At 39.9% G+C, this 13326-nt stretch overlaps 1 protein-coding gene across 1 annotated transcript; it reads right to left on the bottom strand.

The window, feature by feature from the left end:
- Positions 1–1315: 1315 nt before the first annotated feature.
- Positions 1316–12650, bottom strand: Aldob (aldolase, fructose-bisphosphate B). The gene is made up of 9 exons (XM_090330342.1): positions 12553–12650; positions 9416–9537; positions 8454–8665; positions 7351–7405; positions 6437–6597; positions 5529–5612; positions 4337–4511; positions 3744–3943; positions 1316–1447 (listed from the first exon to the last, which is right to left on the bottom strand). Exons 2-9 carry the CDS (start codon positions 9525–9527, stop codon positions 1352–1354), a joined length of 1095 nt encoding a protein of 364 aa, XP_090186468.1. The 5' UTR covers positions 9528–9537; positions 12553–12650; the 3' UTR covers positions 1316–1351.
- Between the last annotated feature and the right edge of the window lie 676 nt (positions 12651–13326).

Consider the following 13326-nt stretch of genomic DNA (forward strand, 5'->3'; position numbering starts at 1 on the left):
TCCTTTATTACTTTATTGGTGTTGGGATTTGAACTCAGCTCTGTGCTTGCTAGACAGATGTTCTACAGCTAAACTGTAGCTCTAGCTCTTTATTAACCTATCAAGTTTATGTAATACTCCTGATTACCTTTGTATTCCTCTACTTTTTCACTTTTTTTAGTCAGTCAGTTTAATCATGCCTTTTATATTGTGCAAAGTCATATTTAAATTCTCTTTTGTAACCATGGTGTTCTGAAATACTTTTTCTATAGCCTAATTGAGAAAATTTAATGTTTATACACTATAATTATATGACCATTATTAGTTGCGAAACTAGGTGGCATGTTTCACTGCATAGAGGAAAATCGCCTTTTTCACTACGTCTGGACACTTACAGAGAAATAGTCCAAGCATCAACATCATGTTTACTCGTAACACTTCCACAAGTTTGAGGAAACCATTATACATGATAGCTGGTGTGATACCACGAATTACAGTGATTTTCACATACCCTCCAACTTGAAATTTAGATAAGTATTCCCAAATTTGGCTGCTTATTGGAATCACCAAGAGAATTTCTTAAAAGTCTAATAGTGGGGCTGGGAGTTTGGCCTAGTAGTAGAGTGCTTACCTTGCACGAAGACCGGAGTTAAATTCCTCAGTACCACATATATGGAAAAAAGCTGGAAATGGTGCTGAGGATCAAGTGGTAGAGCTCTGGCCTTGAGAAAGTCCAAGGCCAGTGCTCAGGCCCTGAGCCCAAGCCCAGTACGGCAAAAAATAAAAAAGTCCAGTAATTCGAAGGACCCCCTATTTAGAATTTCTGATTTAGTTAGGGTAAGATTTGGCTCAAGAATCTGCTGCTTATTTCCAGTCAGTACCCAAAGTTGAAAATCCCATTAATGCCAGTCTTGTCCAATAGAATAAAAGATGATGAAATAGTCCATCAAAAAAAAAAGGAAAAATGAAACCCCAGTCCCACTGCTGTTGTACAGAACATTTTATTTCTTTGTTGTTTACAGCTGTTTCTATAATCAACTAATGCTATGACTTCACCCTTGGCTTTTGTGTGTTTTACTCAGCAGTTCTGGATAAAGAAGTAGTTTGGGGGTTTTTTCGTTTTTAAATAAAGCCTGTTTTTCCTTTGGGTGAATACTCTGGAGCATGGTGCACTGGAAATGTGAACTACTGTGTGAAATTTTGTCAGGAGCTTGACATACCTATACTCATGTTTCACCAGCTGATTTGAGGTTTCTACTGTGTTTTAAGTCTGATCTTTGTCTACTTTCCAGGGGTAATTGAAAGGTTACTCCATTTTGGCCTCCCACCATGATACTAGAAGAGCTGGAGCCAAACTAAAGGTTATCAGTGCCTAGTAAGTATAGGAGGCGGTGAAAAGTGACTGGGTGGCAGCTGCCCCAGAAGAGCCTGTGTGGACGTACTGTCCTTGGGCTGCCTGGCAGTTAGCCTACAAGAGAGCACAAGAGAGGATATGGAGTTAAAGAAATACAGCCCAGACTTGAACCTCTTTATTTCTCATTTGAAACCACTTATACATTTGCATTTATCTCTCCCCTCATAATCATACTCCCGGGCATGTCTCCTTCCAGAATGTTATCTGTTTTTTTCTAATCCAAGTTTTTCTATCATTTCTTTGGCAAATCAGTTATTGGGAAAACCTCTTTTTAGTCCTAACCATCTTGCAACATTACTAGAAATTAAAATTGAAAAATTTCCCACTCATACAGTATTGAGCACTGTTCCAAGGAAGTGCTGATTTAAGAATGTTTCCATATTCTGTTTGTTCACACAAAGATGTAGCTGTTCTGTAATATCAGTTGATTCTCCACCTTCATTCTTATGAAAGGTGAACATAGAATTGTGGAATTTTTTTTTTGTCAATCTTGGGTTTAGGCTCAAGGTTGAGCACTGTCCTTGGGTTTTCTCAAGGCTAGAGCTCTACGACTTTATCCACAGCACCACTTCTGGCTTTTTTTTTCTATGTGTGGTGCCGAGGAATCGAACCTGGGTCTTCATGCATGCTAGGCAAGCACTCTACTACTAGGACAAACTCACGGCTCGAATTATGGAAATTTTATAGTGATAGCCAAATGTCACTCACTGGTACCACTTCTAGTCACTGTTACTTTTGTCTCTTATCTCCAAGATGCTCCATGACTTTGACAACTCCCATCAGTGGTTCTCCAAGAGTCTCATGAACTATATGCATTGCCCAGGAACTCGTTAGAAACGGGCAATCTGTGGCCTCACCTCAGACTAAGTTAGAAACTCACTGGGAGGGATTCTGCAACTGCATTTTTCATGATCAGGGTACACACACTCAAGCTGGAAAATGACTGTCTTAGGTGAGAACTTCAACTTCCTTTCTTTGTGGATGGCCCTTCCAATCTGCACTGAGAATTATTACTCCATGTTGTGTGTGAGCCATCTGCCATCACATGCGTGCCCTGTGTCCTTTCATCAAAGAAAAGTGTAAGGAATGGCTCATACTTTTCCAGAAATGGGGTTTCAGCCTCCTTGGGGATTCCTTTCCTTGGAGAGCCTCATCACCAAACTTGTGGTTGATTTGGATCTTGTGCTGTTACTCTTCTATGATCAATGAGCCAAAGGAGGCTGTCACTAAAATTTACCACTCTTTCCCTCCTGTTAACATTCTACTCACTCACCTGGGTAATACCCATTCGAACCTGATTCTGGATCTATCTTAAGGCCTTAGAGAGTAGTTAGGAAAATTCAGGAACTAGGCTAATGAATCACTAATTCATTCTCCTTTCAGCTGCGCCTTACTTGATACTTGGCTATGTCTGACCATAATGTCTGGTCAGTTTTTCAGCTGATTTCCTTCAACATCTATTTTTGCCTTCTCCACAATCAGGATTGAAATCTCCATTTCTTAATCATTTTCCCAAGGAGTAATCCGTGTTCAACTGCCTTATCTCTTCATTTCTAACAAACTTACTGCAATCAAACCCCATTCTCTTTCACCTTTTCTGTCTTTTGTTCACCTTTGTCTTCACAATCAACAATGCCACCCATACTGAATATCATGTAAACCCACATCTTCAAAAATCTGTCTTTAAGTATCTCTGACCCCTATTCTTTACTCTCTCCTTAGGATCTTTTGCCAGCAGTCTCTTTCCTATTTTATTAAAATTCCCAGCTTCCTGAAAGCAATGACTATGCCTGATTTGTTTACTTCAGTTGTTGGTTCCTAGAAGGTATTTTTAGAAACAGTGGTTTCTAGTTGAATAAACCCTTTTTGGTGCTCATGTCTTCTGATCACCTTTAGGAATCTTTTTCTGACAAAGAGCCTTCTCTTTTCTCTTATCATTGAAACTAGTTTGCTGGGGATCACTGATGTTCTCCTAAATGCTAATCCAAATACTTTTCTCATCTTTTAAAATCTCTTGGTGTCATATTACTATTGTAACTCATTTCTCTTCCCAGATTCTTTGGTTCATCCTGTTATTAAAGGCTGATTTTCTCAGGCATCCCAAGTTCATGTGTTGCTCCTCTTCTTTCTGATTCTACCTCTTATGAAACTGTCTAGCAGTCCTACTGTTATCAACCCACTTAGCATAATGGGCAATTCAAAACTCTTTGTAGCTTCAGTTCTCCTACTGATGGAGTTAGCATTACCTGTAAAAAACCTTCCTTACCTAAAGAAACCAGTGCTTCTCTGCAAGATTGTCAGGCCCATATAACAGCTTTGACCATGTAAGTAAGAGGGAGGAGCATCTTACCAGAGCTCGTTTCATAAAAGCTTCCTGTGTTGCCTTCTTGTTTTCAGCCTTGCCACTCCAGGCAGCCAGTGCACTAGCCTGCAGGGCCCGTCCATAAGAGAAACTTAGTTTCCAGGGCTTGGGCAGAGGGCAAAGGTTGATAGCATTAAGATTGAGGGTAGCATCCTCTTCACTCATGCCGCCAGATAAAAAGCAGATGCCTGGAAGGAGAAAAGTCATTCTATGGTATTAGTCCCACCTATGTGTTATGTCTGAGAAAGCAAACACTAAGCCTAAAAGAAATGTGATGTTTCACCCTTTTCTGTACTTGGCTTGATGGAGCTGCATCATAGAAGTCAGTTTGTCCTGGCTGAGGCTAGGTGATTTAGGGAGAGAAGGGCTTTAATAAGGAGGGGGAGAGGTGAAATGTTGAGATATAAATGAGTGTGAACCCTTGGACACATGAAAGATATGTGGCATCGTGCGAGAATTACTGGATGCCTGCTGAGATGACAGGTATCCTGTTGCAAGCACAGAAGCAGACTCTACACAAGCACAAATGCTTGTGGGACTTTGAGAGGATGAGAGCCAGAGTTAGAGGAGCAAGACCATACCAGGAACAGCTGCAGGCACGGTGCGGTGGAGAGCTGTGACAGTGGCCATGGCCACCTGCTCTGGCGTATACTTCTTGGTGCAGGCATGACCAGCGGTTACCATGTTGGGCTTTAACAGAGTGCCTTCTAGGTAAACATGATGGTCGTTCAGGGCCTTGTAGACGGCAGCCAGAACCTGAGGGATGGGTGAACCAAATCAGCAGTCAGATGTTTTAGATCAGGGTACTTCAATCCCCCAAGAATGTATATTGTGTGGCTGCAGCTATTTGGTTTATGAAGTCCATTGGTTTACATTAAGAGTAAATGAGAATTAATACAGTGTACTTTGACCAAGCTCATCCCCTTTATTATAATCCCTAAGTCTCTCCTTTCATCTTCTCTCCTCTGTTTCCATTTCTGTCTGTCTCTGTCTCTCTCTGTGTGTGTAAAAGTTTTCAACCAGCCTTTATGCCTTCCCTAGTCAGTACTTGGCAAACTATCGCTATTAAGTATAAGCTGACTTCCTCCCCCACACACATACTTTTACTCTAACTTCTCCTAGAAGAATCTCCTCGAGATTCTTCCTCCACTTTACTCCTTTCCTCAGTGTCACCTTCTAATGAGACTTATTAGCCAGTTGGAGACATCTTCTCTTCACTTTCATAGAAGCTTGAAGGGTCATTAAAAAAAAACCTACATTTTAGAAACTTCAGTGTTTTCATATCCCATTTCAGCTACATAATTTTGCAAGTGAAGTAATTAAACTCTGGTGAATTATGTTTTTCTCACAGTGCCTGAGGAAAAGTACTCTCTTCCGAAACTATGATGACAAGAAAGTTAAATGAGAACAATATAAGTTCTAGTTACATTTTCTCTAGTGAGCCTCAAATCTTATTTAAAAAATCCTTAGCAGACACATAATGAAACTGAAATCCAGAAGAAATAACATGACCATCTCAAGGTCCCACTGTGGGAAAATAGATTCTCTAACCTAAGCCTTCAACATTGCAAGTTTTTTTTTTCATAAGTCACATATTATGTGGCCAAAAAGAGAAGGGTTGATGAGTGCCTCTCTACAAACTCTGTGCTATATAACAATTCTGAACAAAATGGTATTTCAAATATGACATCCTTTATATTCTGAGCAACAGTTGATATTTAAACAAAGTAAAAGTTTTAAACTGCAATTGGTTCCTTGATACATCAGACTTACCTTCTCAGAGACATACTGGCAGTGTTCTAAATCGTGGCTCCCATCAGGAATTACCTCTGGTTCAACAATAGGAACCAGCCCATTCTAAAAGAGAAAATGGAAGGAAGGAAGAGAAGTGAATCCATGCTGAATGTGATCCTTCCGTTGGAAGCAGTCAACAGAGCAGCTGGTGTAAAATGAAGCCCTTGTGGAGTTGAAAGTGGTGAAAATAAATTATGAGGTATCTACTGAGATTTGTGGCTTAGCCCAAGAAATACAGGGAGGATAAAGGAAAAGTTTTCAGGAACCAGATTCAAAACAAAACAAATAGAACCCTTTCATGTCTGGACCTCACTCTAGAAAGTATTCTAGTTACCTCAGAACTTCACCCTAATAGCAACTTTTTAAGACAGTATGGGTAAGGAATTTAAGCAGAGTGTACAGTTTTAACTTCCAGGTATTCATAGAAGCAAACCAAGCTTAACTTTGAGCCAGAAATACTTCATCCGATATTGTTTGGAAACTTTGGTATCAAGCCACCATCCTCCAGGTATTTATGTGGACTGGGACTAGATTAGAGATTGTATGTTTAGCTCTGGATCTAAAGGGATCCTATCCTGAATATTATGGAGCAAGCTCTCAGGCATCAAAAGCCATGTCGTGTTTAAGGCTTCACTTAAGGATGTGGGCAGAGGGAAGCAGTTGTTGGCTTTGGTTTTGTGCCCACAATTTGGTCAGACTCTAATTGGCTTGTGGAGCCAAATGGCTCCCTATATACTTGAGTATAGAAAATGTGGTAAACAAAACTGGTACCAGAATACACTAATGAGGGAAGAGGTGAGACTGGTAGGGTTATGGTAAGATTGAAAAGTTCTGAAGAAAGCTCTAGCCTGCTGTTTGTTAGCCCAAGGGAAAAGCAGATTAGCCACCTGCTGACAGATGCTGGCATAACGTGCCAGGGCATTGGCATTTTCTTGGATGGCAAGGCTGGAGGGACACTGATCATCAATCCTCAGCACAGCACGCCACTTTCCAAAGTCAACACCATCTTTCTTGTACTGAGCACAACGTTCTGAGAGACCATCAAGGCCTGCGAATCACAAAAGACAGAAAAATGTCCTTAGACTCCTATTTCTGTTCATGAGGGGCCTATGATAAAGTGAAGTTCTCTCTTCACTTTCAGTGCCAGACCTTGAGAACTAACAACACCTAAGTAAAGTGTCCATCACAATACTGGGCCCACACTTAAGGATTGTGGCTTCCACATACATAATGGATCCTCAATGTGCAGAATAGAGGGAAATCATAACATACTCATTTACAGATGTGGAAAATGAGGTTCACAGTGATTAAGGGACTTTACCATAAAGTTTGTTTGGCTAGCAAGTAACCACAAGATTCAAATTCTGTTTAGGTAAAACAATGCTGAGGCCAATAATGGTGTACCTGTTCAGTAAAGTATTTTGCAAAATTGTTTAGCATGTGATGGAACAAGGATTCAGTTTCAAGTGTTTGATCCCAAAGCTTGGTAGGCGTTCTTCTCTATTGCCGCTGGATTTTTCTTTTAAATGATTCCCAGGACAGAGTATCTTCTTTGAGTGGTACTACAATAGCCACCTATGTACATTTTGTATAATTCCATAACAAAGTAGGTATTGCTATCCCATTTTAAGGTGAGTGGCTTCATCATTATATGGAGAAGCTGGGACTGAAAAGTAGAAGCAGGTGGCTCTAAAGGCCCTGCAATCTTTGTATTAAAAAAAAAAACTTGTTCCCATTTTGTTTTTACTAGCCTTCATTTCTAAATATATGGGGATGAGGTATACGTAGGCAATCTCCTTACCTTGAATGGTGGTTTCTTTGTTTGTTCCTGCAAGAGGAGCACCTCCTTGGTCTAGCTGTGGATACAAATAATTAACAATTAGCAGAAGTCAGGTACCCGGAAAACACAAACAGAGCTCCTTTGGCAAGGGTTCAGTTCAGTAACAGCAGAATGAATACTTTTCTGAAGGAGCAGTAGGGAAATGTCAATTCTGACACTTTCTGATCACTTGCTGCTATCAGACATTGTGGTCAGACAGGAAGGAAGGAAGGAAAGAGAAGACAGCTGCAACCTCTACTCTCAAACTAGCAAAAGACTGAACTGAAGAGTTAGTCTTGACTGTATACAAAGTTACATTATGCCCAGGGGTTCTGTTTTTACAACTAATATAAAAATAATAACCAAGTCTACTTCCTCATATTGTGCCAAAGATTGAATGAATTGAATTGTAAGTTCAGTCAGTGCTTGATTTCTCCAGAGAAGCTGATGGAGAAATAGGAGCTGTAGTTAAAAGATAAGTAAATGCTTTTAATAAAAGAAGCTGCTCTTAAGTGAACAGAACATTTTTGAAAGAACTTCCTGAGGTAGATACAAATAATCTTATTTTAATAAGTGAAGAAGTACACATGCAAAAAGATTAAGTATGTTGTAGAAAACTTGAATGAGCACTGTGAGTACGGACGGCCTAATGGTAGAGTGTTTTCCTAGCATGCACAAAGCTCTGGGTTCGAGTCCTCTGTACCATACACACAGAGAAAGCTGGAAGTGGTGATGTGGCTCAAGTGAGAGAATGCTAGCACTGAGAAAGTCTATCCTGAGTTCAAGCCCCAGGACTAGCAAAAGTAAGAGAGGAGGGCAGGGGAGGGAGGGAAGGGAGAGGAGGGGAGGGGAGGGAGGGGAAGGGAGGAGAGGAGAGAGGAGAGAGGGAAAACCTGAATGAAAGATGAACAGGTATCAAACAACAACAAATAGGAAAAATCAAACACACTGGAGGAAAAGTTGAAGAGATGATCTGCTTCTCCATAGGAAGGTGATGACATTAGACACTAAGGATCTTGAGTGTTGGCTCTATGCTGGCCTGTGCCTGGGAGGAAGCAGGGGTGAGTATGAATGAAAGTGTTCACCTTGATGCCCACGACGATGCCCTTCTCCTTCAGGATATTTCTGAACAGCTTCCCTTGGCTGTCTTTCTGGTAGAGTGTCTCATGGAAAAGAATCACTCCCCCAATGCTCTTGCTGACGGAATTGTCCACCGTAAAGAGGATTTCTCGGAACTGCCGGCGGTTCTCTTCGGTGTTTTCTACCTTGATTCTCTGCAGCCGGTTTCCCATGGTGCCTAAGGTGTAAGAGTTGGGAGTGGTGAAAACAGCATTAAGAAACAAGCCAGGGCTTTCCTGTGACTTTAGTTCATACTGAGTGGTTCTCGCCAGAATGGAAAGCAAGTCTCTATTTTTGTATCCAAATGTTCATAGCTTCTGACTATTTTTTTGCTGGTTTATTTCTCAGGGTACAAACATTTCTTGCTGAATAAGAAGTGTATGTGCTGTACATACAGGGACCAGGGTGGAAGCCACCATTGGACCCAGAGGCACATGGAAGTCCTTCAGGCCCCAGCCCTCCCTGTTCTGGTTTGCAGTGTCACTGGATGAACATGTAATGGAAGGAAGGATGCAGGCTCTTTACTTATCTCAGAACGGCCTGTACAAGCGTGTCACAGCACTGCCTGGCCACAAGGGGATTTCCTCAGTCATAAATTCTGTTCTACTACAGAATGCAATTCTATACTGCTTGAAACTAAATTCTCATTGACCTTATCCAGGTTCCTGAGTTCCTGACCTTCTACTAACTAGATTCAAATGACCTCTCTTTTGAGTCCAAATTAGTCAATGGAGGAGTCCCTCCCCCCTTGGTTTTCTTCAATCTTTCTGCTAGACTTACTAAGGGACTCACTGACTCTGACTCTTCTGTTTCCACTCGTGAGTACACAAACCTTTACTTCCTTCAAGAGGAAGAGTAGTTACCACATTACCTTTGCTAAGGGTAAAAATGAGAGTATACTATGACATGACCTGTTTCCCACACTCACCTACAGATTCATCTGCAGCCAAGATGCCCTTTCCATTGGCAACTATGCGCTGGGCGATATCTGAGAGTTCTTTCTTCTGGTCTGGGGTGAGTGCTGGAAATCGGTGAGCCATGGTGACAGGTCTGGAAAAGAATTCAAGAGATTCATGCACAGAAATGTGGGTGACTGGGATTGATTCATGACCAGGATGCTCACTTTCATAGATGTGAAATCAGTTCTGTTGTTTTACTTTCACTTAAGTAGTTGCAAGTAGTCATATTGGATAGGGGCCAGAGGACCATGAAAATCTGACAACAAGGACTTCAATGATGGGCAAGCTCTCCTTTCTGGGGATTTTTGGTGCCAATGGATACATTGACTGGCTGGAAGAATAGAACAGTGAAGCCTCTAGACTTTGTAACTGGCCCCCACTTTCTTTTAGCTGGCACTTCCAGTGGATTATTTTCCAGGAAACAAGTTTGTGTGGATAAATGTATACATGGCCTTGAAGTTAACCTCTTTTATTGTAGGCTAGAAAGAGTGAGGTGCAAGGCTCCTCACACAACCCTCTGAGAGAGATTGGTTAAGACCAGGGAGAATTTTCACTAAATGCTTCTGAATTAGACGTTCTTCTGGTCATTGAAGCTGCTAACGTTATATGATAATCTTGGTTGCAGTGACTTTCAGCTTTGCTGCTTTAGCAAGGAAAGACTGTAGTTCAAAAAAAAAAAACTCTATCCAAGATTTTTCAGTAGAAGTCCAAGATTCCAAGCTGGCATGAGACAGCAATTCGCTACTCAGTCCTGTCTTTTATGACAATCCTACTTTTTCAGGTTTTCTGCATCTCTTCAGGGCAGGCTTCCAATACTTTGCCTTGAGAGAAAAAGTCAATGTCTGCTGAATAATTCTTGAGAAGGCATAACTGATAACCTCATACTTACTACTGTCCACTTCAGCAGGAGTTTTTGTTTTAACCCAAAGGAATAGAACCATAATGCTTTCACAGGAGCACAAAGAAAAGGTAGTAAAAAATCAGTTTCTAAAACTTGATCTTTCAAGGCTCCATTACATCCCAGACACAGGCAAATAGGATTTTTCCCTGTTTACAAGTTAACTTTTCATATTATAGTCAAGGATCTATAGTTTGGGGCGTGGACTTCATATTTTCATCCTGACAAAATCCAACCTAATGACATTGACTTCAAACTGAAGTACAAATTTTCCCTCTCAGTGCATTCTTTTGCAGAAAGGTTGAAATAATTTTTAAAATGTTTCCTTAATTAAGCAAAATGAAAAAATAGCTATTTCTTAGGTTTCTACCTGCTTGACACACTCCATTTAATTTATTTCTCACAATAATCTTAGAAAGTAATTACTTTTCTCCTGTTTAACTGATCAAAAAAGAATATGAGAATGTAAATTATCTGCCCAAGAACTGATAGTAATAAGGTCCACAGTTGGATCTTTTACTATTCAAGTGAAAGTGAGGATGGTGAAAGAAATTTGCCTTTAGATGACATTCAGAGAAGACCTCACGCTATGAGTCATGTACCACAGACATGAACAAATTGTAAACATCTAACACATCCACATAGATATTTACTGTTAGTAAATCAGACCAGCCTGGGTTCAATGACTAGCCCTTCCTTCCATAACTGTTACTTTGGACAAGTCAGGTAACTTCGCTGAGTCTTAGTTTACCGATCTAGGTGCTGGTAATATTTACTCTGGTTGTCTTATGAATAAGTAACTCACATGTAACCTATAAACACCCTGAGCACTGAAGCAATTCAAAATGTATTTGTTGAATTTGTACCTAGACATGAACATGTCTTATAAAACACAAAATATAGGTATTAAATTCAAAGCACACTATATTCATCCATGAAAAAATCATAATAAACTCCATTGTATAATTAACATCTGCTAATAAAAACAAGTAAAAATAACAGGGACAGCAAAACCACAAATACAAATAGTACTATTTCTCTCATTTTTTCAACTTATTAAAAAATTACCTAAAGACCTTGATGTTTCTATGACTGATTTGTTTTCTTTATCTGACTCAGAATAACAGAGAAAAGTCAGACTCCTTCTGTTTAAGGAAGTTAAATTTTGCAGAGGGATTAAAGGTCTGTACCACATCAGCACAAATATTATCCCTCTGTTAATCATAAGACAGGATCACAGGCCAATGTTCACCACTGGAAAAAAGAAGGCCAGCCTGGAAAGGAAACTTATAGGCATTGAGTTTTATGTCCCTAAGCTGTAATCACTAAAGTCTCAGGTCAACTATGGTTAAAGCGTGTTGAGAAGTTGTTCACATTATATTAAGTGAGGGGATAATCCACAAAGTTTTAGAGACATATGCAATGCATAAAATCACCCTATTTTTAACTAAGAAATAAAAAAGATATACTTGTACACTGTTTGAACATCTGTGTAGATAGGCCATTCACAGTCAGTCTTGGCTTACTTCTGGGGTATGTAGGATGAGGTGAGGAAACCCTCACATTTCACTTCATTCATTTTAGATTTCTTAATTGGGATAGATGGATAGATAGATAGATAGATAGGACAAAATAATATGAATAGTAAAAATAGAGCTATAAGTGACCTCAGTCTGTGACTCTGTGTAAACTGAGGCCCAGGAAGATTACATCCAGTGACATTTCTAAGCTATGTTTGAGTTATTTGGGCACAGACCCATAATCCTAACAGTCACAATACTGAGAAAGGTAGATAAATTTGAAGCCAGCCTGAGCTACTTAGCAAGTTCAAGGCTAAGTTGGGATATAAAATGAAACCCTATCTCAAAAACTAAACCAAAACCAAACCAAAATAAAAATTAAAAAACCCTGAACACACACACACACACACACACACACACACACACACACACACACACACACACACACGAGTTCTTCTCCTTAGACCAAAGTTTCTGAACTATTTCATGCAGGTAAACAGGAAGTAGCAATCAAGCCAGAGGATTCTGTCACCTTTTGGGAAAGGTATGAATGAATAGTTCTTTTTAGCAGACACCAAACTTTCCCTGAAAACAAAGGCAAACTAACTTTCCCCTGTCCAGGCTTAGTGCTGTCATTAACTCTCATGGCCACCAGAGCCTCCTAGGTTTCCAAAGGAATTTTACTTACAGTCTGAGGGAGCGGAGAGTCCTCTTAGGTATTAGAAGCTGTCAGTGCAGTGGCAGCTGCTACCTGGGAGGGAATCTCTGGAAACACATGGTTTTATAGAGGTCTCAGCCAAGACTTTTTTTTTTTTAAGTTTTGCCCTTCCCTCTTTATCTTAGACTAGCCAATCGGGAGGTGTTCATTCAATATCTCTGATTGGGTAATAAGCAATCAATTCTTAATAGCCATGTTCACATGCATTATGTTTGAAGGTTAAAGCTACAAAGGACATTTTTTTTAAGATTATGCAGTTACTAAGAACTTGCTTTAAAAAAAAAAACGGGTGAGGGAATTTAGGCACACTGGATTATGAGATTCTCCCCTAAATCATTCAGCTAGCAAATAACTGAGCTTCAGTGTCCATCAAGGGGTCCTGAGAAGAGTGTTATCTTAGACTTAGCTTTTGTGCATCAAGAAACTTATGACCTTGGTCAAGGTCTTTTGTTTATTGTAGCATTTATTTGTTTATTTAATTTATTTTAGCTTTTGTTTATTTTGCTCTGAAGTGTGATTTCCTCCTCTGTCAAAAGGACCCTTCTTAGGAGCTTTGAGTTTATTAAATGCCTGTATTCAATAGTCAGCCAATAATCATTTCCAAGTTAGGTGAGCAACACTATATTTTCATTATGTATCATTAATGCTTCATTAGTAGTCCGTTCCAACAATTTACTCTGTAATCTATAGTTAAAATTGAGTGAGGGATTTTGTTTTTTGTTTTTTTTTGTACTCTGGGCCTGG

This window comes from Megascapheus bottae, chromosome 3 (assembly GCF_031878675.1).
Source record: "Megascapheus bottae isolate mThoBot1 chromosome 3, mThoBot2.hap1, whole genome shotgun sequence".
NCBI classification, from domain to species: domain Eukaryota; kingdom Metazoa; phylum Chordata; class Mammalia; order Rodentia; family Geomyidae; genus Megascapheus; species Megascapheus bottae.

What these genes read in the sequence shown, in the direction of transcription:
- Aldob (XM_090330342.1), bottom strand. Translation starts at nt 9,527, where the DNA reads ATGGCTCACCGATTTCCAGCACTCACCCCAGACCAGAAGAAAGAACTC. An exon ending in CAAAGAAACCACCATTCAAG is followed by an intron (nt 6,598 to 7,350) that starts GTAAGGAGATTG and finishes TGTGATTCGCAG; the next exon opens with GCCTTGATGGTCTCTCAGAA. An exon ending in CTTTTATGAAACGAGCTCTG is followed by an intron (nt 1,448 to 3,743) that starts GTAAGATGCTCC and finishes GCTCTCTTGTAG; the next exon opens with GCTAACTGCCAGGCAGCCCA.